This window comes from Ahaetulla prasina, chromosome 1 (assembly GCF_028640845.1).
Source record: "Ahaetulla prasina isolate Xishuangbanna chromosome 1, ASM2864084v1, whole genome shotgun sequence".
Taxonomy (NCBI): Eukaryota; Metazoa; Chordata; class Lepidosauria; order Squamata; family Colubridae; genus Ahaetulla; species Ahaetulla prasina.
Genome location: NC_080539.1, coordinates 58,549,961 through 58,577,389, shown reverse-complemented (window position 1 = coordinate 58,577,389; position 27,429 = coordinate 58,549,961). Strand labels below are relative to the sequence as shown.

The 27,429-nt window shown below is 37.2% G+C and overlaps 1 protein-coding gene across 1 annotated transcript in view; it reads left to right on the top strand.

The window, feature by feature from the left end:
* The window catches only part of USH2A (usherin), a 587,033-nt gene that overhangs the window by 137,303 nt on the left and 422,301 nt on the right, over positions 1 to 27,429 (top strand). Inside the window, exons 14-19 of the mRNA XM_058169610.1 lie at positions 4,461 to 4,624; positions 12,025 to 12,183; positions 17,540 to 18,034; positions 19,350 to 19,622; positions 20,967 to 21,124; positions 26,229 to 26,373. Coding sequence (XP_058025593.1) covers positions 4,461 to 4,624; positions 12,025 to 12,183; positions 17,540 to 18,034; positions 19,350 to 19,622; positions 20,967 to 21,124; positions 26,229 to 26,373 — 1,394 coding nt within the window. The remainder of the gene's footprint in view (positions 1 to 4,460; positions 4,625 to 12,024; positions 12,184 to 17,539; positions 18,035 to 19,349; positions 19,623 to 20,966; positions 21,125 to 26,228; positions 26,374 to 27,429) is intronic.

Here is a 27,429-nt window from a genome sequence, read left to right as displayed (position 1 = left end):
TATTAATCACAGTGTTGCAGTTCACAAGTACAACAATAATAACAACAGCATTCAGTAACACAATCTGTAGAGTGCAAGGTTGCACAGCTGCTTTTGGATCTTCAGATGGAGTAAAAGAGTCCACCAATCAGGTCAGAAAGACAAAAATTGTTTCTCCTGCAAAGAGAAAAATCCCAAACAAAACTCATGCATATCAACATGACCACATTTTTGAAAATATTCATTCTCAGTTGGTCTCCAGGAATCACTTGGCGCTTGTGGAGTTCTTTCACGGGGCAAATTTCTCTTCCATCTGACAGAAATCTAAGGTGTTCAGGACTTGCTGTGACACTCACTCAAATACAATCCTTACATGAATACATAAAACAAGAAAGAAAACCTTACAATGAATTTCCACCCTTCTCCCATCTGGGGATTGAAAAAAGTCTTTTGATCCTTACATGTCCAATCATTACATGTCCATTTCTTCATTGGGAAGTTCTGCTCCACTTTGTTGTTGTGGTGACTTTCAGTGGAGGCTGATCCAAATCCAATTACTGGCTCAAATGGATGGAATGTCTCTTTTGGGGAAAGCATCTTGACCCATGTATTCGGCTTCCACAGGTTTGAGTCATCTGCAGGGCTAAAAGACATGAGAAGGGGTCCCCTCCTCCTCCCTTTCTGGGTGAGAAAAGGCATTGTTGGAGGATTAGGGAGGGGTGGGATGGATAGCTTGCAGATAGAACTTGAAAAAAAACAACATCAGCATTAAACAGATAAGAAACCTAACAATTCCTGTTTTCTGGGTAAGACCCTCCCCAGCTGTTACATTTTCCTTTGTATTTGCAAACAGTTGGTAATCCTAACCTAGGAGCTTGCGTGAGGGCCTCTTTGAGAACTGTGAAACTTTTCTCTTCCTGTTCCCCCCACAAGGGTTCCCTTTTTTTTCACAGCAATATACACAAGCATCAACATAAAACAACTACATATCATATAAGCATATATATGAGCAAAAGTATGCAGCAACTATATTAATTTGATATAATGAAAGGAAACAATAGGACAGGAACGGTAGGCACTTTTGTGCTCTTATGCATGCCCCTTATAGTCCTCTTAGGAATGGGGTGAGGTCAATAGTAGACAGTTTTTGGTTAAAGCTTTTGGGATTTTGGGAAGAGACCACAGAGTCAGGTAGTATGTTCCAAGTGTTAATAACTCTGTTGCAGAAGTCACTTCTGCCAGGCCTGCGAGAGGGGGCTTTGAAAATCCTACCCTTTGGCCCCTCCCTTTCTGGCTTCATCCTAACCCACCTCTGTAGCTTTTTCAAAACCTACCCCTGCTTCTGCCAGCCTCCTTTTCCTTTTCCTTTTCCCTTTCCAGTGTCCTTTCTTTCTTTCTTTCTTTCTTTCTTTCTTTCTTTCTTTTCTTTTTTTTTTTCTACCTATGGCACACTGGTTCCTTCCTATACGTATTCCATATCCCTGCCTTATAGAAGTTCTCAGTTTCCATCTGCTCCACTTAATGCCATAGTCTTGGAACATGTACCCTGCCGTAAAGTTCATCAACATGCATTCTAATGGAGTAAGGGGTACACTTCCTCCCCCCATGATTTTCCCAGGGCACAAGACAAATGGGAGAGGGATTTTGAGAGGAAGGTATGGGGTCCTTTCCACTCAGGAAACACAAGGGAGTTGTTTTTTTTTCCTTTCTTTCCACTTCACACAAGCATGACTTCATTCACTCACACAACAGTCCTCCCACCTTTTCCCTTACTAATGGAGGGTGATCAGTCCTCCACAACCGTCCCTACTTATAGGGAGGGTTTCTCCTTATCCCCAATACTTGCCTGCAGGCTGATGTCCTCCTCTGGCCAGTTCCTAGGCTTTATTCTTGTCTCCACCTGTGGTTCTTGTGGAGGTTGCCGCAACCAGCCCTGCCTTGCACCAGCAAAAAGTCCCTTGGAACAAAGGTCCGGTGGCGCCAATTAAAGGGAGGTTTTTCCTGGCACAACAGGACAGGGGCAGTGGGCAAGGCCACCACTCAGAGGGTCTCAAAAACCCCTTGCCTCCTGGCTGGCTCGCCAGTAAATGTTGTAGAAAACTTACGTCTTAAAGTGAGGAGACAAGACCACGAAGGATTTGAGAAACAAGAATTAATTTATTATTTGCGCAAATAGGACACAGACCCCCACTCGGGTGGAAAACAAAGGTCTGAGCCTCGAGCATGGCTTAAACATAATCTTTTATACTTTTTGGTTACAGACATTGCCATAAGAAAAAAAGAAGAAGTTATCCTAATTGGTTGAAATAAACAAAAGCCCATATATGGTCTACTCTTATCATACACCTTCTGGATACACGTGTTACTCTCGATGCCCCCTCCTCTTTGCCACATAGTCACAAGAACAGTTTGTAGAAATATTTCTGCACTTTCCCGAAAGCTTGCAAAACCATATACCTGCCTAATGGTTTACTTCTGCTTTCTAAGTGACACGTTGACTTTTATACAAGTTGGTAATATCTGATCTTGTTATAATCCTAACAAATAAACCTAAAGCACTTGTATTATAAAGCATTGGGGTCTTGCTTCAATAGAAGTAAGCCTGTTGAAGTAAGAAGAGTTTATTTCTGATTAAGCATGCCTAGAATAATCATTATAGTTCTTGTAGAGCCTCTCTTTCTTTAGAATGTCAGTCAGGAAGTGATTAAGCATACATGCAACATCAGGGGCCTTTTTGGATTTGTATGTGTGAGAGATTCAATTCTGGACTCCTGAATATTGCCTATACCAGTCACTGCAGTTTTATTGGCAAGGTTGAAAATACAAGCCAAAACTACAATTCCTAAAACTCCATATTACTTGGCAGGGCCTGCTCTACAATAAACTGAATGTTACTAGTGACAAAACATGAGGGTGTGCGACTTGAATAATTATAGTAACAATTTTAATTGTATAGCAATATAGGCGATTGCTATATCTGAACTTGTTGGTAGCCTCACATTGCAACGAACAAGGACAGGCAACCAATTTCAAGCTACTAAGATTGTGGGCCATGCAGAGACAAAAATAGCCAGAGAAATGATTGAAGCCTGGGAAATGGACCCCTTGTCAGTCAATAGGAGTGCTGATTTACCGCTAGCTTATCAGGCACTTAGGAGCTGAGGGCACAGTGACATAAGGAAACAACAACTAACAACTTACTAACCAGCCATCAACATGGTAATTAACAACCAAAATGCAACTACACAAAACTAGGCACCATAGAAATACAACGCAGAGAATAATCTAGTGCACACATTTCGGAGAGTGAGACATTCCCTGAGGATGGGCTCCAGCATGACCCTGAAAGCTTTCATTCTAGTAACCATATAAACCTTTGATCCTGGTGACTGACTCAGATTGGATCCTTCAATATAGGTGTTACAACAATGCCAGTGCTGCAACGATTGTGTACTATTTTAAATATATTTAAAACCAGTGGGCTTCCTATCTGATTTCAGTTCCAGAGAACTAAGTAATAAAACATTTTTTGATTCTTGGCTAAGTGACATAGCCCTTGTTGGCTCTGGCCAAGGTTCTAGTATATTCTAAAGCGCCCAGGGAGCAGTTTGCATGGTCCTTTTTGTATAAAACATTTAAAGTTGGGCTGAACTATATCGGGCAGTACTATATCTGAATTATTTACACACAGAAAGAGAAAGGAGAGAGGGAGAGAGAGATTTCTATTAAATTGCGCAAATTCATCTATTTAGTGTAATTTATCTTCCTTTATGTATAACTTTACAATGTTTTGCAATTCTCTTGTAAAACATAACCCACCTTGGTCTTTGAAATATTAATTTTCAGGTCAATAGAATTGTCTAACATTTATAGGAAATCATTCAGGTTCTTGGCCTATAACCTACCTGGCTTATGTAGCAAAGTTAGTAACACATCCATTTTATATTCCCAACACGTATACTTCTAAAATCACTGTAACCATTATACATTTAATCTGTAAATACATTTAACAGACAAGGGGACATTCCATATCTTTGATTACTCATTTTTAACACCACATTTAGTCAGATAAAACATTGTACATATGAACTGAGCTCAGAAAGCAACTAGCGATCACTGTAGCTGTTTCAATACAAGGGTAATATGATGTACAAAGTCTTATATAGTTTGGGACTAGATCATTTGAACCACTGTTTATGTCTCTATAGCCTGTTCCACTGTTTTTAATGTTTGCAAATCCACCATGGACACATTTAAGATCAGTGGTTACATGAAAAAACAATGTACAGTAGTGTAAATTTGGGACATAACTCTTTATTTAAATATAGTTAAGTCTTTCCCTACCAGAGTTTAGTTTCTTAAGTTCTTCATTTGTGATACTAATTATGTTAGTTAAAAGAAGCCAGTAAATTAAGCCCTACTGTGTCTAACTGAACTGTTAATGTGTTTTCATTACTTTCATGATTTGTTTTTGTTTATAGATGTCAGCATTGTAATTGTCATCCTGCTGGAGCTATTAATTGGACTTGTCATCCCATTACTGGACAATGTATGTGTAAACAATTTGCAACTGGCTTAAAATGTGACAACTGTGTTCCCAATGCTAGCAATTTGGATGTCCACAACCTATTTGGCTGCAGTAAAAGTGAGTGATTATTGATTTGCATTTTTTTCAGATGAACGGGTATTATTAGTTTAATTATTGTTATAACAATATAATTATAATTCTAAAAATTGATATTGCTCATAATAAAATGAATTAATCCCCCAATATTAATATACTTGGAGGTACATTTTGGAATTTGAAATTCCATATATAACATTCAGAACCTTCTTGTATCTAGAGATGCTAGACAACTTTTGCCCAGACTTCACTCCTATTTATTTTATTTTTATGGATTCCCAATTCACAGCAATAACTCTATGTAGCAAGCAATTGGTTAAAATCAAATCACTTTGTAAAAATAACTGAACACAAAAAACCAACTGTATAACCCAATATAGGAATTACCTTGAGGAATAGAGGGCAGAGCTACAAACAAGAAAACAGTCAAATGAAAAAAATGTTGAGTCCGAGGCAAAAAATGTAATTTGAGAAAATATCTTGGACTTTACTCTCTCTAATTCTCATGAAGATAAAGGGAGGGAGGGGAGAAGTATATTGTATTGAGATTTGCAAGACCAATGTCAGCCCTTCAAGATTTATTTATTTATTATTTATTTATTTCGTCAAATACACATTAGATAATATATATAAGCATAAATTGAAAACATAAAATGAATACAACTAAAGGGAACATAAGGACAGGAACGGTAGGCACGCTGATGCTCTTATGCATGCCCCTTACAGACCTCTTAAGAATGGGGTGAGATCAACAGTAGACAGTTTTGAGATAAAGATTTGGGGATTTGGGGATTTGGGGATGAGACCACGCAGTCTGGTAGTGCATTCCAGGCATTAACAACTCTGTTACTGAAGTCATATTTTCTACAGTCAAGATTAGAGCTGTTCACTTTAAGTTTGAATCTATTGTGTACTCGTGTATTGTTGTAGTTGAAGCTAAAGTAGTCATTGGCAGGAAGGACATTTTAGCAGATGATTTTATGAGCTAAGCTCAGGTCATACCGAAGGTGGCGTAGTTCTAAATTTTCTAAACCCAGAATGTCAAGTCTCGTGGCATAAGATATTTTGTTGCGATCAGAGGAGTGGAGGATTCTTCTTGTGAAATATTTCTGGACACGCTCAATTGTATTAATGTCCGATATGCAGTGTGGGTTCCAGACAGATGAGCTATAATCAAGAATTGGTCTAGCAAATGTTTTGTATGCTCTGGTTAGTGGTGTAATCTTACCGGAGAAGAAGCTATGCAAGATTAGGTTTACAACTCTTAATGCCTAATAAATAATAAATAATTCCTGATAAATAAGACTAAAGATAGTCTAGACTAGGAAACCAAACCTGTGATTGCTAATGCTACTTCTACTACAGGTTTACATTAACAAGTATGAATAAACACTGAAAGTTTTGCCCTGGTGTCTCTGAAGATTAAATTGAAGGTTAAATTGAACCCTAGCAAGACCGACATACTATTTGTGCATCAGGGTTCCCCTATAATCCCACTCTGGATGGGTTAAACTACCACAGAAGAAGCAGGTCCACCTGAGAAACCTCCTGGATTTTTGGATCCTGCTCAAAAGCAGGTGGAAGCCCTGGTCAGGGGCCTTTGGTGCCTAGTTGTGGCTTTCTCTGTGAGGACCTTATTACCATGTCTCAGGCTCTCATCATCTCCCATTTACGCTACCACATGGGGTTGCCTTCAGAAGCTTCATTTGTTGTAAAATCCAGAGGCATGGATGCTGAATAGTAGTTATTACATTACATCTGTACTGTTGGCCTGCATTGGCATCCTGTAGGATTCCAAATACAATTCAAAGGGTTGAACTAAATATATAAACTATGTATTTTCTGATTTGGCTCCCAAGTTAAATACAAGGAATCATCCCCACCAATTTGATTGTACCAGGAGAAGCACATGGTTATTTTCCATTTCATGAAGTTAAGGGTGTTGAAGCCCAGAAATGTTCCTTTTCTGTGTTAGGGATATTATTCTGCAATGGCCTCCCATTAAAAGTTCAATTACGTCTGATACTATCTGCTTTCCAGAATAAACTGCACGTGGGATTTTTCCAGAGAGCATACAAGGGATAACATACCTATTTGCTGCTTAGGATTGTCAGCTTCTTTTTCTTTTAGTCATTAAGGGTTTTTTTGCTTTTGAGCTGTTGAGAGTCAAATATTAATTTGACAAATAAATAAAATATAAATAAGCTATTTGAGTATATTTGCAAAACAGACTGAGAGGTATTGGAGAAAAAAAAGACATGGATATGATTTCCAATTATTTAAAAAACGCTTTCACAAGAGTACTTCCTGGTGGTTCATGCATTGCTATGACTCCATTCATGCTTACCAAAAATGTTTCATTGAGTTCAATGGCGCTACCTCTGAATAGAAATGTTACAAGTGTCAAGCCCCTAGTAGCCACTAATTAAAAAGAAAACTAGATTCTTACTAACTCTTATTAACTGGATTTATTGAGAGGTAGAAATGGATTAAAAGTATAGAAAATGTGGTATAAGGAAGTTTTTACCTTAGTACCCCATTTACTTTTAAGTAAGGTGGACATTCCTAGATTTTCTTGCTACCTACTTGTTGATGCAGTGGGGAGATGGCTACCCATTTTCCAGATGAAAGAGGGATGGGCAGATGCAATGAATTTGTAATGAATTTTGCAAACTTGTCATTCTGTTTCTCAGGACTGAGTAGTCCATTATATCAGGACTCACTCAGCTGTACATTAACTGAACTGAATAGAATTTTAGAACTTGGCAGCCCAACCAGCCCACCTCTAAATTACCATCCAGACAATCAAAGGAGGACATAGGCCCCATATCAGAGGTGGGTTTCAGCAGGTTCTGACCAGTTCTGGAGAACCGGTAGCGGAAATTTTGAGTAGTTCAGAGAACTGGTAGTAAAAATTCTGACTGACCCCGCCCCCATCTATTCTCTGCCTCCGAAGTCCCAGCTGAAGGAATGGGGATTTTGCAGTAACCTTCCCCTGCCACGCCTACCAAGCCACACCCACAGAACCGGTAGTAAAATTTTCTGAAACCCATCAGTATCAGGACTGCTGCAGACATGCCCAGGTCCAGTGCAACTAAAACTACATCATCATCTTTTTACTTAAACAAGTAACAGAACTGTAACAGTAACAGAGTTGGAAGGGACCTTGGAGGTCATCTAGCCCAACGCCCTGCTCATGCAGGAGACCTGTACTATTCTCAATTGTGGTTGATTGTGCATTTACAGACATGGTACTTATTCTAAAATAATATTCATGGTATTATAAAAGAAATGTGTCTCAGGTTTTCTCTTCATTTCCCACCTCGTCCACCTTACTATAATATCTAGGTAACAATCATGAACTCAGAATTATTGGTTGTAGCTCCAATTTCTGAATTTACAAAAGCAAGGCTTTGGATGCAGCAGGGACACGTATAAATTTTATAGCTATTGACATGCATGAAGATCTTGTGTTCCCATATTTAGATTGCAGGCAATATTTAATCTGCCTGGATTTACATAATAATTTTCCCTTTGTTGCTGATTTTCTCTGTCTAATTCTATGTAATTTCCATTATTCTTTCAAAGTGAAATTAATAAAATTTAAGGGAGATTAGAATCTTATATAGTGGCAGTAAAATAATTAATTATTACATATATTAGGCATATAAAAAGAAACCCTTCTCTTTGACAAAATTATCATATAATCTATTTCATCAGTATAACTCTCATACTATATTCTTGTACTCTATTAGATAAACATTAAACTGACATCAAAAGCAGTTTGATGGAAATATGTACTGGGAAAATGCAATGTAGTATAATTCAAATTTTAAAGGTTAGGAAGTAGTTTTATAAATACTTTGAACGTAGCGCTGCTTTATAGCATCAGTAGCGCTCTTAAGAAATGCACTGACAGACCATGAAAGTGCAGCAGAATCTGAGTTGTTGAAGAAGGTAATTTTCTGAATTTTCAAATGTTATTTGCTGATGCTACTTCCAGTGCAAGAAAAAAAAAGAATCAGACAAAAATGGGAGGGAGGGAGGGAGAGAAGGAAGGAAGGAAGGAAGGAAGGAAGGAAGGAAGGAAGGAAGGAAGGAAGGAAGGAAGGAAGGAAGGAAGGAAGGAAGAGAGATGCTGTGCTGCTATCATTGCTAATGAGGAAGTCACCTTCAAGGAACTTGTAAAAGATTTTATTTATTTATTTATTTATTTATTTATTTATTTATTTATTTATTTATTTTATTAAATTTTTATACCGCCCTTCTCCCGAAGGACTCAGGGCGGTGTACAGCCAGAAATAAAATACAAGATATATACAATTAAAAGGAATTAAAATATAGCAATTACTAAACGGCTGATAGTTAAAAATGAATTTAAAATTTAAAATATTAATAAAACCCCAATATAAAATCAAACTATTATGCCAGTCCCGCTTGAGTAAATAAATATGTTTTTAGCTCACGACGGAAGGTCCGAAGATCAGGCACTTGACGTAGGCCAGGGGGGAGTTCATTCCAGAGCGTCGATGCTCCCACATTCTTTATTCTTTATTCTTTATTCTCTCTAATAGATTTATTCTTTATTCTCTCTCTCTCTAATGTCCTTGTTCACAACGAAGATTTAAAAATATATCTTTTATATATAATTTTACTTACATCTCAAAGAAGGAGCCTATATGAGAGAATGGTGGTAGCTAACATGCCAAGGAGGAAATTCTTAAATTTGTACTAAGGTAGAACAAATAGAAATGTAGTTCATTTCTATCATATGCAAGTACATGGAGCGTTTCTGTGCCAAATTCCTTGTGGGTCTAACCTTACTTAGCCAAATAAAGCTATTTGGTTCTGTTCTTTTTCTGTTCTCTTTTTCTGTTCTCTGTCTCTTTCTCTTTCCTTTCCACTCCACTTCACCCCACCCACCCCACCCCAACCCAACCCAACCCATCCCATCCCATCTCAATGCATCCCATCCTTCTGTCATTGCCTTTGTTTCACATGGATTATTATGGAAGTTAAGAGTTGATATTAAATGTTGCTCCTATATAACCCTAAGGGATAGAATAGTAATATTATTACTCATAATGATAACAAAAAAAAATCCTTGCTAATAATTATGTTTCAAACTGTATAAAGAATTTCAAAATTTAAAAGTAGACTAGTAACCTTAAATAAGAATATAAATTTAATTTTAACTATAATGCCAGGAAGAAAAGGCTGGAAAAGATGTTTTATAAAGACAACCATAGCCACAAGGCTCTATTTTCTTCAGTCTGCTGGAGTTGATTAATACAGTTGACTGATTTAGTACTTGGTAAAGCCCCTATTTTAATAAGAAAAAGAAAGTGATTTTAATTAAACAATGAAATTATGCTAGAACATCCTAGCTCTTGGTAACTGGTCAATTCTGAGCCTGTGTTATATCTGTTATTTTGGGAATAGCCTCCATACTTAACAGTTAAAGAAGGATCAACCTTATGGATGACTGTAAGAAAAATATAGAACCCTTGTTTTGGGTGAAATTGATTTATCTATTTGATAATGTGCTGACCATTGTTATGTGGATGTCAACTCTGAAGCCAAAATCAATGGAATTATTTTGAAATATGATAATTTTCATGTATAAACAATGCTATGGTAATGATAAAAGGCAATAGTTATGTTGTCCCTAAGTATGAGGTCTACCTTCTAATGTCTGACCATAAAGGACAATTAGTATCTATTGTTGGTAACCACAAATACGAGGCCAAGGAAATCTTCAAACACTTTGGGGTATTAGTGCCCAAACTGATGTATTGCTGCTTGCAAGTTCTAGATCTTTTAAAGAGTTAGCCAGGATAAAATGATGTTCCAAATAGAAAAATACCTGACAAAAAATAGTCCTTATCAGAGCAAGATTTGAATTGCTGGACTCCATGATAAAGTATGGATAATTTCACTATGTGCTGTACAACAGATGACAGAAAGTGCATCTGTTGAGCTTCAGATATAGAAGGTATTATATATGTTTTGCTTGAATGTCAATTATATGCTGCAACTATATGGACAAAAACAAACTTGGGACTTCAACAATAAATTGTTGTACCTCTTTCAGGATACTAAATATGTAGTCAGCAGAACTGTCAAGTTTATAGTTAAAGCTTTGCAGCTAAGAACTTGTTACAGTACATAGAACAGATCAGGGTCATATCTATACATGCATTCATTTAATATACTTTGTCCTGTACTTTGGTATATTTATCATTATTTTATCCCTTTGTTAGCTGGTGCATTTGTTGTTTCCTAATATGGTTAATTGACTAATAAATTATTATATTAGGAATATACAGAACCACTTATGAAATCCCTCTCTTCAAATCATTGAAAAAGTAGCATCATTTCTCAGGCTCATGCAGTTGCTTCAGAAAATGTCCGATGTTCTACATTTCAACTATGGTTTGAAGGGAGGAGCTTCATATGCACTTCCACATGGAATGGGATAACTCGCCATGGCCAACTCACTGCAGCCAATTCACCGTGGCCAACTTGTCTTGGGACAACTTGCCACAGGACAATTCAACAAATACAAAAGTTAAAATAATTTTGATGGAACCATGGCCAATAATAATAAAATAAAGAAAGTCAATTCAAAAATACAAGAGTTACAATAGTTTTGATGAAAACATGGTCACCAATAATAAAAATACCTGAATGAAACAATTAGTGCAGCATTGAATTGCCCTGTGGCAAGTTATCCTGTAGCAAGTTGGTTGCGGCAAGTTGGCTGCAGCATGTTGTCCTAGACCCCTTCAAATTATTTCCAGAACCTTGCGATCTATGGTAGCTTTCCAGATCAAATGATGCATTGGACAATATGCAGAGGTTCCTTTGAAGAAAATTGAATTCAACCTGCATGCATTACATTAGTGTGGGGAGATAAAATAGTATCTAATGTTTCTCCAGTGAATAATACCATTTGAATGGCATTTGTTCTGTACTTATAATTTCCAATTCTAGGTCAGAGGTCCACAACCCCCATTCCCTGGCCCTCTGTTAGTCTGCAGCCCTTTTGGAACTAGATGAGGAAGTGGTGGGTGAATGTGTGTGCATGTGCATGAAGCTGCATTTGTGAAAGCGGCATGCACATGCATGTGCATGTGTGAAATCATCCCATCTCCCCTCGCCCCCACCACCATCACCACCTCAGCCAGTCTACTGAACCGGAAACATTGGAGTTACCTCTCTGTGCTAGGTAACTAGTTTGACATGCAAATTTGGTTTGTAATTATGCTAAAGCTTTCTTGTAAGAAAAGCCCGAAATGGTAGGCCTTCTTAATGGAGTATAGATTTGTGGGCTTGGTAATAATCTTTTCTCTAGCAGGATGCATGTTAGTTTATCAAACTGTGGCAATTGTCCCCTTTCAACCTTCATTTTAATCTAGCTCCTTCCCAGCAGCCTCCCCCCAAAGGGCAGATTGTAAATTCTTCAGCTATCAGAGTCATTTGGAATCCACCCGATTCTCCCAATTCAAATTGGCTTGCTTACAAACTATACAGAAATGGGACTCAGATCTACACAACAGAAGACTACCATCCTTACAGTGAGTGCTTGTTAATATGATATATGCCTTTATAGTTTGTTTACTTCAGAAGTGGTTTTTTATTCATTATTCATTTTATTCTCATTTGGAGCGCTGTGTTACATGTTCTTCCACATATATAATATCTTGGCTGTTGTTTTTCACACATCAAGTAAATGTAATTTCAACTTTTTCTTTGTGGGTTTTAAAGTCACATTTTCTTCTTTGACCCCAATCTATTTGCTGTTGCTGCTGCATTTTTAAATCAACATGATATAAAGTATGTTATGTGTGAAGAAATTTCTAGCCTATTTATTCAATCCATTAAAAAAAGCCCTCTTGATATATTAGGTTTCTGTGTATAGAAAAGCAGCTCAGATCCTAAAATGTTTACATTTTTGTCATTCATATACCAAAGAACGCTTTATTATTTTATATACCCTATGCTAGTTTTGCTACACAAAGAATTCATACAATTATAATTAGATCCTGGCATATACTGTTTGACATAAATACGCTGAGAAAATTAAAACAAAAAAGGGATATTCTTACAACTAAATGTGTGGGAAAAGGATAAAAACTTTCTGACTTGTAGTTGCACGTACAAGCACACAAACATTTTCTCTAGGTTACATTGGTGGCTATTGTTTCAGTATTTTTCAATTAATATACATTTAATAAATTAATTTTTCTATATTTGTGTGACTGTATACAATTACATTACACACACAAATACACACCTTAGCTTATCAATTATAAATACATTTCTTTACAGAACTCTTTGTTTGTTTGTTTTGTTTTGTTTTGTTTACATTTATACCCCGCCCTTCTCCGAAGACTCAGGGCGGCTTACAGTGTATAAGGCAATAGTCTCATTCTATTTGTATATTTTTTACAAAGTCAACTTATTGCCCCCCCAACAATCTGGGTCCTCATTTTACCTACCTTATAAAGGATGGAAGGCTGAGTCAACCTTGGGCCGGGCTCGAACCTGCAGTAATTGCAGGCTTTGTGTTCTTAATAACAGGCTGTTCTTAATAACAGGCCTTACCAGCCTGCGCCATTCACCGGCCCCTCAATCTTTGCTCCCTCCCTGATTCACTCAATCATTCTATATTTACAGAATTATAAAATAACAGAGTTGAAAGTCTTCTAGTCCAACCCCCTGCTTAGGTAGGAAACCCTTTACCATTTCATACAAATGGTCGTCCAATCTCTTCTTAAAAACTCCCAGTGTTGGAACATTTACAACTTCTGGAGGCAAGTTAAGTTGTTCCACTGATTAATTGTTCTGCCAGGAGATTTCTCCTTAGTTCTAGGTTGCTTCTCTCCTTGATTAGTTTCCATCCATTGCTTCTTGTCCTGCCATCGGGTGCTTTGGATAATAGGTTGACCCCCTCTTCTTACCTACCTACCTTTACTACCAGTTTGCAGCAGGAGTGTGCGTGCTTGCTTCACTCGCGCACGCGCACAAGCTTGCTTCTATGCATGTGCAGAAGTTTCCTGATCACGTCAGGGTTGGTGGGTGGTTCCTACCCCCGCCCCTGCCCCCCCGGTTTTACTACTGGTTCGCAAGAATTAGTCCGAACCGGGGACAACCTACCACAGCACTGCTATCATTTCTACTTTTATTGCTACTTTTAAATCACTCATGAGACAGCTTCACTACTATCACTTTACTGCATTTAGCCTGGGTACAAGAAGGGAAAGAGGGGGAATTCGCTTGTTGGATTCCAGTACTTGGTCAAGCTTTCCTCATTGATTCCTAGTCAATCCTTCTGAATATAGCAGTCCATTAGCCAATCTGTTCTGCAGATCTCTCTTTCTAATCATGCTTGCTTCTACTGAGCCATCAAGCTGCAGATTCTTGTTTCCATTGTGGCTGGATGCAAAGAGGACCTCCAAGACCTCTAGTTCACACAGCACAAATATAATACCATATACATCCAACAGTCACTAACAGCCTCTTCCATTGCCTAAGAGATCTGCTCTCTGCATATTTTCATCAAAAGGCAGATGTGTCCACTCCCAAGGGTCTTAATTAGGCAAGAAACTTCTAGGTGTTTATATGACACTTTGAATAGTGCTGGCAACTAGACAAAATCCCTAAACTTTGAGACCAATGTGCAGCTCTGAACCAATCAAGATCTCTTGCCTCCCATATTCTGTGGGCGTCTTTTCAAGGTTCATTAGCAGAGTAAGCAGTTGCTGTTACAACAATTAAAAGTACTACTTGTCTAATCATAGATTGATATCAATAATGTCCAGGGGCCAAACTGAATTTGTATGTATTTATGTGGCTAGATAAATAGCTTGAGATTTTTGTCAAACATAATTCTTTGAAACCTTTGTAAATTGAGATAATGCTACAAAATTCTTACATTTATGGCTGCTCTCAGGGTGTATATAACATTTATATTACACACAACGACTTAAATACTTCTGCCTTCATAGAACTCCTAGTTTGAATAACAGTGTGAAATTACAGATATAAAAGCCTCTAATTTGTTAAGGAAAGTTATTTATTTATTTATTTATTTATTTATTTATTTATTTAAATTTATATGGCTGCCCAACTCCCTGGACGGCTTACAAAGAAAAACCTGAAATAAAAAACAATAAAAACCAATAACCATTGTCCCCCTGGTGACAACAATCAGTCACTCAATACCCTCAAAACCTTGCTTATTTAACTGATAGCTTTCTAGAGTCAGAGCAAAATTACGTTTAGAGTTTTTCATATCAAAGCAAGAATGCAAATAGATGTAGGTAGTCCTCAACTTATAACCACAAATGAGCCCAAAATTTGTGAGAAATTTGTTAAGTGAGTTTTGTCCCATTTTATATTCCTTGCCATATTTGTTAAATGAATCACTGAAGTTGTTAAATTAGTAACACGGTTGTTAAGTGAATCTGGCTTCCCCATTGATTTTGCTTGTCAGAACGTTGCAAGGGGGGAAGGTCACATGACCCCGGGACACTGCAATCATCATAAATATGAACCAGTTGTCAAGCATCCAAATGTGACCATGGAGATGCTACAATGGTCATAAGTATGAAAAATGGTCATAAGTCACTTTTTTCAGTGCTGTTGTAACTTTGAGCAGCCACTAAACAAACTCGTGAATGAAGGTGAATTATACATCTCAGGATAATGTTGCAGGATCCAATCTTAGTCAGTCACTGGGACCAGAGGTATTGTCTTCCAAGTTTTCAGACTTGTGCTGGGACTCATCTTCAGGGAAACTTCTCTATAGCCAAGTAAATGGGCTCCAGCACAAGTCCAAAAGCTTGGAAGACAAAAACTCTGGTCCCAGTGATCAACCCAGATTGGATCCTGCAACACACAAACTGTTGTAAGTCAAGGACTTCCTGTGCATTCCAAAGAAACCTTTCTCCTTTAACTCTTAATTTCTTTTTCTTTTTTTAATGCTTTCATTCTGTGGGAATGTTTCCATTCCATCATTCTCCCCTGCAGTGAAACATGGGCCTTCCAAGCATTCCCCAGAATTCCACCAATCCTCTGCAGTGGCTGCAGGGAAGTAACAAAGGAAAGAGATGAAAGAGTTAGATGAGCAGAAATGTTTTTGTGCACTATTGACTTTCATTCCAGACAGTTAAAAATATTCATTCCTATGTATATTGATTATCAGTTATATTGAGATATGTGTAAGGATAGACATGAGTAAGGTTAGAAGTACATACTCTGGTCATTTCCCCTTTAGCAATTTACTTAGTCTTTTAGATCAGCGTTTCTCAACCTTGGCAACTTTATGCAATGTAGTCTTCAATTCTTTTTGAAATCCACACATCTTAAAGTTGTCAAGGTTGAGAAACATTATTTTAGGCCAGCCATGTCTGCGTGAAAATAATAATAATGAGGACAGGCTTTATATCACTTCACCAATGGCTGGCTGATGCTGTAAAGACACTATAAGTCACTAGCAGGAAAATGATGTCTGTCTGACTATTGGTCCACTTAGCCCAGTATATCTACTTTGACTAGCTGTGGCTCTTCAGAGTTTTAAGGAGAGGTTTCTTCCATGACCTGCTACCTTAATCTTTGAACTGCTAATGATTGAGCTTGAGCTTTTGAGTATATAAAGCAAAGCCTCTGACATTAAATTATGGACTTTTCCAAGACAGTGTTGGAGAAACACTGCTGTTTGTTCAGGACAATTCTGAAATACTTGAATTCCTTATCAAGGGAAACTGTTGGTTTGATCTAAAACAGGGGTGTAAACTTGAAGCCTGTGGGCCAAATCTGGCCAACAGGGTGCTTAGATCTGGCCTGTGGGGCTACCCTGGAAATAGCAAAGGACCGGCAGCAGTGCCTCAGCCAGCAAAAATGGAGCTTCTGGGGTCCATTTTCACTGGCAGAAGGCTGCAGGAGGATCCCTCCCACCCCACCCCAGCCACCACAGATGCCTCCTGACATGAGTGATGTCAAGCTGGCCACGCCCACCCTGGCCACACCCACCCCATCCATACCCATCCGCCCCCTCTGAGGTCAAAAACAAGTCTGATGCGGCCCTCAATGAAATTGAGTTTCACATCCCTGATCTAGAAGGTCTCATTTTAGGTGTTTACTCCACAATGCTTTAGATTAATTCCACAAAATATTATCTATTTGTAAAAGGAAATATCTTTTTATTACTATACTTATTATTGTAAAGTTAAATAACATCCACCATTATATTTGACTTGCTTCAGATAATGAAAACACAAGAAAACAAAAACCAGCATATGTACATATGAATGGACGCAGCCCTAGCAAAAGTCATTGTAACGTTAGAGATGCAGTCCAAAGAGCTTGGCTGCAACTTTAACAATAGTCTAGTAAGAAACATAATGCAGAGGAAAGTATTTAATGCTCATGAAGTAAAAGGCAAAGATCTCGACATTTTATATTTTACAGTTCTACTAATGTTTATGCTAAATGGCTGAGGAGAAATTGATAGTAAAATATATCTTCCTTTTAAATTAAGCTTTATGTTGATTCTTCAGTAATGATTTAAAATGCAGCATTTCAGGGTTGACAAGTAAAATGTAACACCTTTTTTTTCTTTCTCAGCAAGTTTTCTCCACACAAAGCTCCAAAAAATTCAGATCCTGTGATTTGGGGCTCATTTTCCTGAGTCAGTCTTTTAGCTCTATGGCTTCAAGCAAGCAAGCAAAGATACTTGCTAAATTTTAATGATTCAGCATTTTATTTACTACATTCTTTTTAAAAATGATTGTCATATTTTGGTTAATAATATTCTCCAGCTTTCTTTTCTTTTCTTTGTCATTTTAGAAGAACTGTAGTCTAAAATGCAAGTTATAGTTTAATGTATACTATAAAAATAAAAGAAAGATGTTTACATACTTCATCCAGGCCTCCAGGTCTTTGTTGATAGCAATTTACTTCCGTATACCTTCTATACATATTACCTTGAAGCAAGCAACATCCACGGATTTACAAGAAGTACTGAGTTGACCTACAGAACACAGCCTGGGATACCTCTAGGAAATCTGCATTTAAATCCAGTCTTTCCTGTTGGACCTTATTCTATTTCTTTTAACTGGACAGCCTTATCCAATGACACTGGTCCAATTGAGAAATACATTTTGACATGCATTTCTTCATTTGAACATCAATCTTGTGGCCAGCATGAAAGCTTGGGGACCTCTATAACTGTCTGGAATTTAGTTCCATTTACAAAATACAACTTTTACGTTCAAGCATGTACTAGTGGAGGCTGTTTGCTAAGCCAGCAACTGTCCATAGTTACTGCACAAGCACCTCCTGAGGAGCAACTACCTCCAGTCATACAAAATATCAGCTCTACTGAATTGGCTGTAGAATGGGTCCCACCCAGGAAAACCAATGGTAAGTTTTTGTGTTTAATTCAGCAATTTGGGGAGAATTCTACTGGATCTATATATTATCAGGATTTTTCCTGAAAACAGAACAAGCCCCTTGGATACATGAAGGCAAGTGATCTTCAATGTCAATGAAACTTGCCACCCCCATTTACTACTTCATTTGTGGTCACATATAGAAAGGGGGGAATATCTCATAGATACAGCACATACTTTGCATGTAGTTGGTCTCCATAACCTAAATAGGGCTGGAAAAACCAACTTGAAATTTTCTGCTAGCTAGTACTGGAATGGATGAATTGACTCAGTATATGAGTTCTGAGTTCTGAGTTGACTCAGTATAATAGATCTGGTGTTCTTTCGATAGTGTATCACACATTACTAGGAACGTAACTTCTCCTTCCAAAGATCTAGCTGCTTAATTTCTGCTAAAGAGAATGCATACTTATGGTCTATAATTTTCAAGAGTAGAAATAAAATCCATAGAGGTCTGCAAATAATTGTTGAGATAATAGGCAGTTCATTGCATATGTATGTTATCTCTTGCTATCCTTAAACACTTAAAGGATTTAAGTAACTCAGATCAGAAATCAGCTCTACAGGAAAGATTTGAAAGTGGCTGCAATAGTACAGAATCTTGCAAGTCTGATTGTGCTGCAACTCCTCTGTTTCTTATACTCCAGGAAATTTGGGAGGCATCTCCCTGAGGCATTTTCCTGAGTCACTTCCGAATGTTACCTTGTTGCTTTAGATTTTTAAAAAAAGTTTCACCCCTTTTGTATAGGTAACAGTTCTTGCATATTTCCATCAAGGTTTCCTCTCTTATTCTCTATAGAAGGTTTCTTCCCAGTGTTGACCCTTTGCAGGGTTGGGTTCAACTGCTACTTTCTAGAATTTATTTCCTACTATTAAATAGGAAATCATTCAATGGGATGCAAAACTGTAAAGCAATTAAAAGTTAATTTCAAGAGGCCTTCACATTCTGAAGGGCTATTTTGTCCTTCGCAGAGGTTGAAGAGTATATAGGTGATGGTTATGAGTGGTCCTTAGTGTAATTGGTATTGGCACACTTCCACCAAGAAGCAACTATTCCCAAATGCATGTTTGGGAGGATGAGTTAGGCAATATACTTTAAATCAGAGGTCTCCAACCTTAGTAACTTTAAGGCTTGTGGACTTCAACAACAACTTAGTAACCTTAAAGTTACTAAGGTTGGAGACCCCTGATTTAAATCACACCAATTTATGACAAAAGTACAAATGTAAATATTTTCAGAGATATATACAATACTTGTTTTGTAAGCTGCCTGCTTTCATTTCTAGGTGTAATTATTAGGTATGAATTATATATGAAAGGAGGTGTACAGTCCAATGGAAGTCATGTTTCCCCTGAGAACTGTGTTTTCCAAAGCAATGGGTGGTTCAATCTTCATCCAGTGGAAGAATCTCTACATGAGAAAGCTTTGACACCACTTGTAACTAGTACTGTCATCACTGATTTGGAGCCATTTACAAACTATGAGTTCCGTGTTTTATCAGCCAATATGGCTGGCAGCACATTTTCAAATTGGACATTGCAAAGAACAGCAGAGGCAGGTAATTATTGGAGTTTACATTAACCATTCAGATTAATATTTCAGAAAGAGCTTTCAAGATGTTTTGCTTGGTTTTCTTTTTTTTTAAAGTTGGGGTTTAAATCTAAAATATCATTATTTAAGTTGATTTTTTTTTATTCTTTTAAATTTTTAAAAAAGTGGTGTATGGCAGACAGTAAGGTTTTGGCTTTTGATGGAAGCCATACATGCTCTGTAATCTCAATATATTGGTTTTACAATATAAGATTTAGAACAGGCAGATATTGATTGCCAGTGACTTCATACTTGTGGCTTTACTTATTTTGACTAATGATATTTAGCTGCTAAAAACTTTTACTGTGTTCATTTAAATAAATTAAATAAATAAACCTCTGAGAGACTTACCTAAATCCACTGATTCCTATTAAATTTATACTGAACATTAATTTATGAGAATTTGCTAAAAGCTAGAATTTCTCAAAGCAGGAAAAAAAGTTACCAAGGATACAGATTCCACAACTTCTGCAAGAGGGCAATGAATTGTTTATGTAACTTTGGCCTTGATTTGCAATCAAGATTCTTCTTAGTTGTGATGTTTCTACAAATCTTAGGTAAATCTGTGCCAGCTAAGGAAGGGAATATGAATTGATAGGAAGAATTGAAAAACTAATCTTACTAATTCTACTACTTGGGTATCTAAGTCCAAAACACTTTTTTGGCTGGGCAAATTAAATAATGGCTTCAAGCCAAGGATTTCACTTTCATTTGCTTGTGAAGTTAAAACCTCCAGCAGATTTTTCTGAAGAGTGATATATAAGAAGTCTTTCTAAAACACTACCAATTCATAGTGACTGTAGAAGTTCTAAAACACGGAATTATCTTTAAAAAATTGGAGGTCATAAAATCAAATCACACACTAACACACACACACACACAGGGAGACAAAAAGAAAGACAGACACTAGGCCAAAATATGCACTTCCAAGGTTCTCCATAATTAAAAGTACTGTACTTTGTTGAATTACTCAGCCTTCTTTTTAATCAGGTTTTCCCAAGTCAAGATAAGCCTGTGCTTTACACGAAGCCTATATTGTATTTAAAATTTAAATGGTGGTTTGCACCTTATAGAAAAAAAAAAGATCCAAGAGTTTGCTTATAAGGTGGCAAACATTTACTTTTAAAAAAATATGAAAATTCCTTTTAGAACTGAAAATTAATTTCTACAAGCTGCTTATTTAGGAATTGGATGCAAAGAGCCATTTTATCAAGTTTAACAGATGGTATTTTACAAATATAGTGGGAAAACGTGCCTGACACATGTTGTTCATTTATTTTATGATAAATTAGCACATTTATTTGTGTTTTAGCTCCTGTATTCATGCCACTTCCATCAGTATTCCCTCTTTCACCATATTCTCTGAATGTGTCTTGGGAAAAGCCACGAGATAATGAAGCAAGAGGAGAAGTGATGGGGTATAGCGTCAATGTAATTACCGAACAAAAAGTATTGCCAACGTTTTCTCAGGTATTATTGTTATTAGCAATCTGTTTTCTCTGGTTATTGATGTATGGCTCCTCTAAAGTAGTCCCAATCTTTATGGCTATGCCAAATTGAAATTTGCCAATGGAGCAGTGCCTAGATTTATTAAAATACAGTGAGGTATCAAAGTTGTTATGGCAAACTGCCCAAGGTGGATCTGACTATTTATTTGCATTCTTGTCAAAGGGAAATAATGATTTTTGAAAGACTCTTCTGAAGTTAAGTTGCCCTTTGTGAACATAAATATATGGTTTTATTCTGAAAAGATATTCAACAAGCCCAATATGGATGTATCATTTTCTATTTTTCTGGTTATGCCTAAAAGATTAGATATGGGCTCTTTTCCCGTTCCTCATTCCTTTTTTATAACTGATTTGTTATTATCTCTTTTATTCATTAAACATGAAACTCAATCAACTGAACATTTAAAAATGTGTCACAAATACATAATTTATTATTATTGTTATTATTATTATCTCTTTTATTCACTAAACATGAAACTCAGTCAACTGAATATTTAAAAATGTGTCACAAATACAAAGGACCTCTGTGGCTCAGGCTGCTAATGCAGTCTGTTATTAACAGCAGCTGCCTGCAATTACTGCAGGTTCTAGTCCCACCAGGCCCAAGGTTGGCTCAGCCTTCCATCCTTTATAAGGTAGGTAAAATGAGGACCCAGATTGTTGGGGGCAATAAGTTGACTTTGTATATAAATATACAAATAGAATGAAGACTATTGCTAACATAGTGTAAGCTGCCCTGAGTCTTCGGAGAAGGGCGGGATATAAATGTAAAAAAAAAAAAATGACTGGTGCTAATGATTGATACAGGTTGCTGCCAGCGTCCTAGGTATCAACCAAGTAGATTTTTCTATTCTGGCTTTGATTACATTTGTTCTAATGGCTTGTTCTTGGGCCGCAAGAATTAGGCCTTCTGTTTCTTTCTTCAATGTTCTGTTGGTCAGCCATAACCAGGTCTTTTCCTTATCTACTTTTCCTTGGATCTTTTCAAGGAACTGTCCATGCAGTGCTTTGTTATACCAGCTGTCAGCTCGAGCCTGCATCGCTGTTTTCCTATATTGATACTTGGTTTGCCGTATTTTTAGCAGCTTCCTCTTGTTGACCTCCATCAAAGCTGGTTCAACACTGTCTTTCACGTAATCTGCCAGAGCATGTTTCTCTTCTTCGACTGTCTGCTTCACTTGCAAAAGTCCTCTGCTGCCTACCTTTCTGGGCAAATATAGCCTGTCAACGTCACTACGAGGGTGCAGCGCATGGTGTATGGTCATCAGTTTTCTTGTTTTCCTATCCAAGCTGTCTAGCTCTGCCTGTGTCCAGTTTACAATTCCAGCAGTATATCTGATAACGGGTATGGCCCAGATGTTTATGGCCTTGATGGTGTTACCGCCATCATAAAAAGTATTTAGTTTACTTTTTAGAAGTTTCCTTCTAAAGTTTTGCGTATATTCTTTGCTGACCATATTTTTCACTTGCCCATGCTTGATATTGTCCAGCTGCAGTATGCCCAGGTATTTGTAGGCTTCGGGTTGGTTGCACTTAATGGTTTGTCCATTGGGCATTTCAATTCCATCACTTTATATGATCTTCCCCTTCTTCAGTGCCACTGTGGCGCATTTGTCCAGGCCAAACTCCATGCTGATGTCAGTGCTGAAAACTTGAACTGTATTTGTCAGTGACTGGATTTCAATTTCTGATTTGCTGTATAGCTTCAGGTCATCCATGTACAGCAGGTGAGAGATTTTCTGTGAATTTTTAGCAGTTTGATAACCCAGGTTAGTTTTCTGTAAAATTGTTGACAGGGGGATCATAGCAATGATGAACAGCAGAGGTGACAAAGAATCACCCTGGAAAATCCCTCTTCTGATGTTGACCAGTCCGTAGTTTTCACTTCCAATAAACAGTTCTGTTTTCCAGTGCTTCATCATATTTGCAATGAAATTACCGATGCACTTGCATATTCTGATAACGTCCAGGCACTTGATGATCCAACTGTGTGGTAGTGAATCAAATGCTTTCTTGTAGTCAATCCAAGTTGTATGTAGATTTGTTTTTCGGCTTTTGCAGTTTTCTAGAATCTAGAATCAGGAGCTGATTTTTTATTCCTCTGCTTCCTTGTTTGTTTCCTTTCTGCTCTACTGGCAAGATGTTATTTGCTTCTAGGTAGTCCTGGATCCTATCAGCTATGATGCCGGTCAACAGCTTGAACATGGTTGGCAGACAAGTTATTTGGCTGTAATTTGCAGGTGTTGCCCCTTTTGCTGGGACTTTCTGTTCCAAATAAGTTTTCCCGGCTGTTAACCATTCATTGATGTTTCCTGTCTGCAGCATCTCTCATTGAATTATTCGGCCATTTTTCTGTGTAGGCTGGTCAGATATTTGATCCAAATGCCATGCAACTGATCTTTGGCAGGTGATGTCCAGTTCTTGATTTTCTTCACTCTGTTGCTTATCATTTCAGTAGTTATTTTCACTTGGTCCATTTTGTTCTTGGAGAATTTTGTCTCAAAGTCTCTGACCCACCCAGCATTTTTGTTATAACCTTTCTCAGTCTCCCACAGGTCTTTCCAAAACAGGGTAGTTGCTGTTTTCTCAGGTTTTTCAATTTTTATATCCCCCATCTGGTTCAGACTCTGATAGAACCAACTTTGGTCTGATTGGAACAATTGATTTTGTTTGTACAGGATGACTCTGGCTTCATATCTTTCGATTTTCCTTGCTGTTGCTGTTATCTGCTGCTTCACAATTTCCAATGCTTCGTCAATTTTTCTTATGTTGAGCCCATATTTTTTTATCAAATGTTTCTTGATCTTACTATTCTTCAGCTTTTTCTCCTGCCAATTCTTCAAGTTGCTTGCATCTGCTTGCAGGCTCTTGATTTTCAACTCCAACCTGATTTTCCACTGCAGTTTCCCAGTCAATTTTCTAGGGGGCTGCAGCCGTTGAATCCCCAGTTCTTCTGGTACTATAGCTACTGCACTATAGGCAAGCTGATTTGTTTGTTCAACTGATGTTATCTGGACTGCTGCAAGTGCATAGTTCTCATCTGTCACCAATGGCGCCCAATGTTTTCTAGGCACAATCTTCAATGTTGGAAGCCTTCTTCTTTCTGCATTTGTTGCAGCATATGCCAAGATTTTAACTTTCAGTTCTTGCTGCCTGGCATTGAGTACTCCTGGTGTTTCAATGATAACTTCAGGCCCTTACTGATCCTGTTCTTGCAAAATATCTGCATTTTCTTCGAATTCAGGCTGTTCAGTTGCTCCAGAAGTTATTGGAGTATTTTCTGCTGCTACTTCAACATTCTGCTGTTCAGTCTGTGTTCCCGTTTCACAATTTTTCCGTAATTCTTCCAGTTTGACTTCACTGAGCACTTTGTTTCGAGTGATGAATCTTCGCTGATCAGCTAATGGTATTTCAGTTATCCTTGAATCTGGGTATTCTTGTTTCCATAATTTGTACATCCTTTTTTGATAGCCTCATTTTTCTGGTTCTGCTTTGTAATAACATTTCATTACATTGCGGTTCTCTGACATGGTGTATTTCTGCCACTTCTGAGGTTGTTCTGCTTCCAGTAGCTCTACAGGCCCATTTCCTGGTTGCTCAGCTATGGGACCCATGGCCCGTAGCCCACTTGTCGACGGAATCACTGGTATTACCTTTGGTTTCTTTTGCCACAGTTGTTGTATTTCCATCTGCAGATCTTTGCATTTTTCTCCAGTTCTTTCTCTTCTAGTCTGCTGTCTGGAGGTATTGCCATGTCCACTATTTCTTTTTTCTTTCTTATTGATAGCTACTAAGTCTGGGCTGTTATTAAGCAATTGCCTGTCTGTTTGAATTCTGAAGTCTCAGAATAATTTAGCTTCATATTCTATGAATTTCTCTATTTTATGGTCCCACCAGTTCTTGCTTGCAGACAAATGCAAGCAAGATCTTCCAATGCACCATTGTTCCTAGTTTGTTATACTGTTGTTTGTAATCAATCTATGCTATCTTCTTACACCAGGTAACTTGGTTGCCCACTGTTTTTCAGCTCCTTTGCAGAGGTGACATTTGCTGTTTGCAGTTGTCTTCTCAATATTATTATTTTCTGCATTATGCATTTTTTTAAATTCATAGCTGCTATGAAACTTGAAAAGCATTCATCTCATAGCAAAAAATAAAATTGCTAACAACCTAACATTTCCCTGAAATCATGCTGGTAAAGTATTCTTTTTGGGTTTGAACAATTAAAATGTTCATTCTCATTTTAATTAATGATTCTCCCAGGACTTTTCATACAAGGCAGCTCCATTGACATAGAATATGGAATTATTCTCTAAGGGCCTTCATATGTTAATGGTAAAGGTGCAGGGATTTTATTAAGGAATCTTCTCAAAAAAAATACCTAAGGGAACACTGGATCCAATATATGCACATTGTTCCCAATGATTTGTTACACTTTCAGCTTAAATGATATGCACTTAATGATATTGAAGATCCAAACTCACCTTTTTGAATAGATGGTAAAAAAGTTTTTTCCGTCTAATTGAATAAAGTTTTTTTATTCAATATTTCCCTTCCTTTCCATTTTTCCATTTTAATGCTTTTCATTTAAGGTATTTTAAGGAAGAAAATACATTTCTGGTTGCTGTGCCTATTGGTTGTAAAATATAATAATGATAACTTTTCCTATTTAAAAGACAGCATGTCCTCATTTTAAAATATGCTTTCTCTGATTCCACTGCAAGTTGGTTAGATTTCATCACATAATAGTGATACCACTCTCTTGCATAATCTGTACAGTTTGCACAAATAATTCCTCTCTTCTACAGCTTTATGAGGCAATAATTTTTTCCCCTCATTTGTCTACTCAGGAACTGGATTATTACCTCATAAAGTATCATGATGAACGTATTATAATTTAATTCTATAGCATGTTGAACTTTTTTTTTTCAAAATATTGCTAGTTCTGCTAATGGTGCTTGGCAAACCCTGGCCAACCAATTACTTATTGTTAAATATGCTATCGTACTCATATAAAGTAAGAGAAGCGCTCGCAGACTAGACATCTTGAGTTTCTTTATTTTCAGCCTTTGTATGTTGCTGAAGCCCATGAGCAATCCTATGTAATGACTGGACTGGAGCCATACAGAACATACTCTTTTACCATTACACTCTGCAATCGAATTGGATGTGTTGACAGTAAGCCAGGAATGGGACAAACTTTAGCTGCTGGTAAGGGAAAAAAGAAGGTGTAAAGCTAGTTCATAATTTTCTAAAGAAGCTACTAGGGATTGTCAGAGATGCTGTGTTATGCTTTTTATTATGTGACTGATTAATTGCAAGTTTAAAAAATATAGTGTGTTTGCTACATTTTTTTTTCTTCTGATCAGTTCCATCTGATTCTTGGAAACTACCTGGATAATAAATACCTTGTGGTTTTCTTGGCAAGGTTTTTTTTCAGAAGTGGTTTGCTATTGCCTTTTTCCTAGGGCCAAGAGAAAGTGACTAGCCCAAGGTGACTCAGTTGGCTTTGTGCCTAAAGTGGGACTAAGCTTATAATAAAGTAGAAAGATTTAATTAAGCCTTTTCTTAATTAAGTCAATTCCCCTGTTTTTTTAATGTTTCCTACAAAAGTTGCAGGTTGCAGTGATCATATCAATAAACAACTGCATAACACATACGTTAATATGCAGCCCTTCTATAACAATTTGTTTCCTTTGGATTTCTATTGTGGTATCATAGTAAAATCATACAACACTGGTATTACTTTGTTGCAGCAAATTCATTAGGTTTACAAGGATATTTATGCTGCCAGCTAATAGGGATATTTTGGTGCTTTTTCTATCAATCATTGTTACTATATACCCATTTGAAATTATTATTCTAGCTGGAGATATTGGGATTGAATGTGTGCCTGCATTTACATCCTGTGAATATAACAGTTAAATCATCTATTTTGGTAGGTCTTCATTTGTTTTAACCATGCCACAGAAATCTGGATAAAGTTAAGGTATAAACCATATTTCACAAAGCACAATAGCTAAACCACAACCAGCAAAACTATACTGTGGCTTAATACAGTGTCAAAATCCAGGTATATATGATCTTGACAAGAAGGAGCTTCTTGTAAACTAGTCTTTATATTTGAGGTAGAAGTCATCACTGTGACGTATATTTTAAAGTATGTTATTATTTCCCATCTTGTCTCCAGAAGCTCAAGTGACAAGTTTAGCATTCTTTCATCCTTTTACTCACAAAATAACTATACAATGAGATTATTTGGGCTAA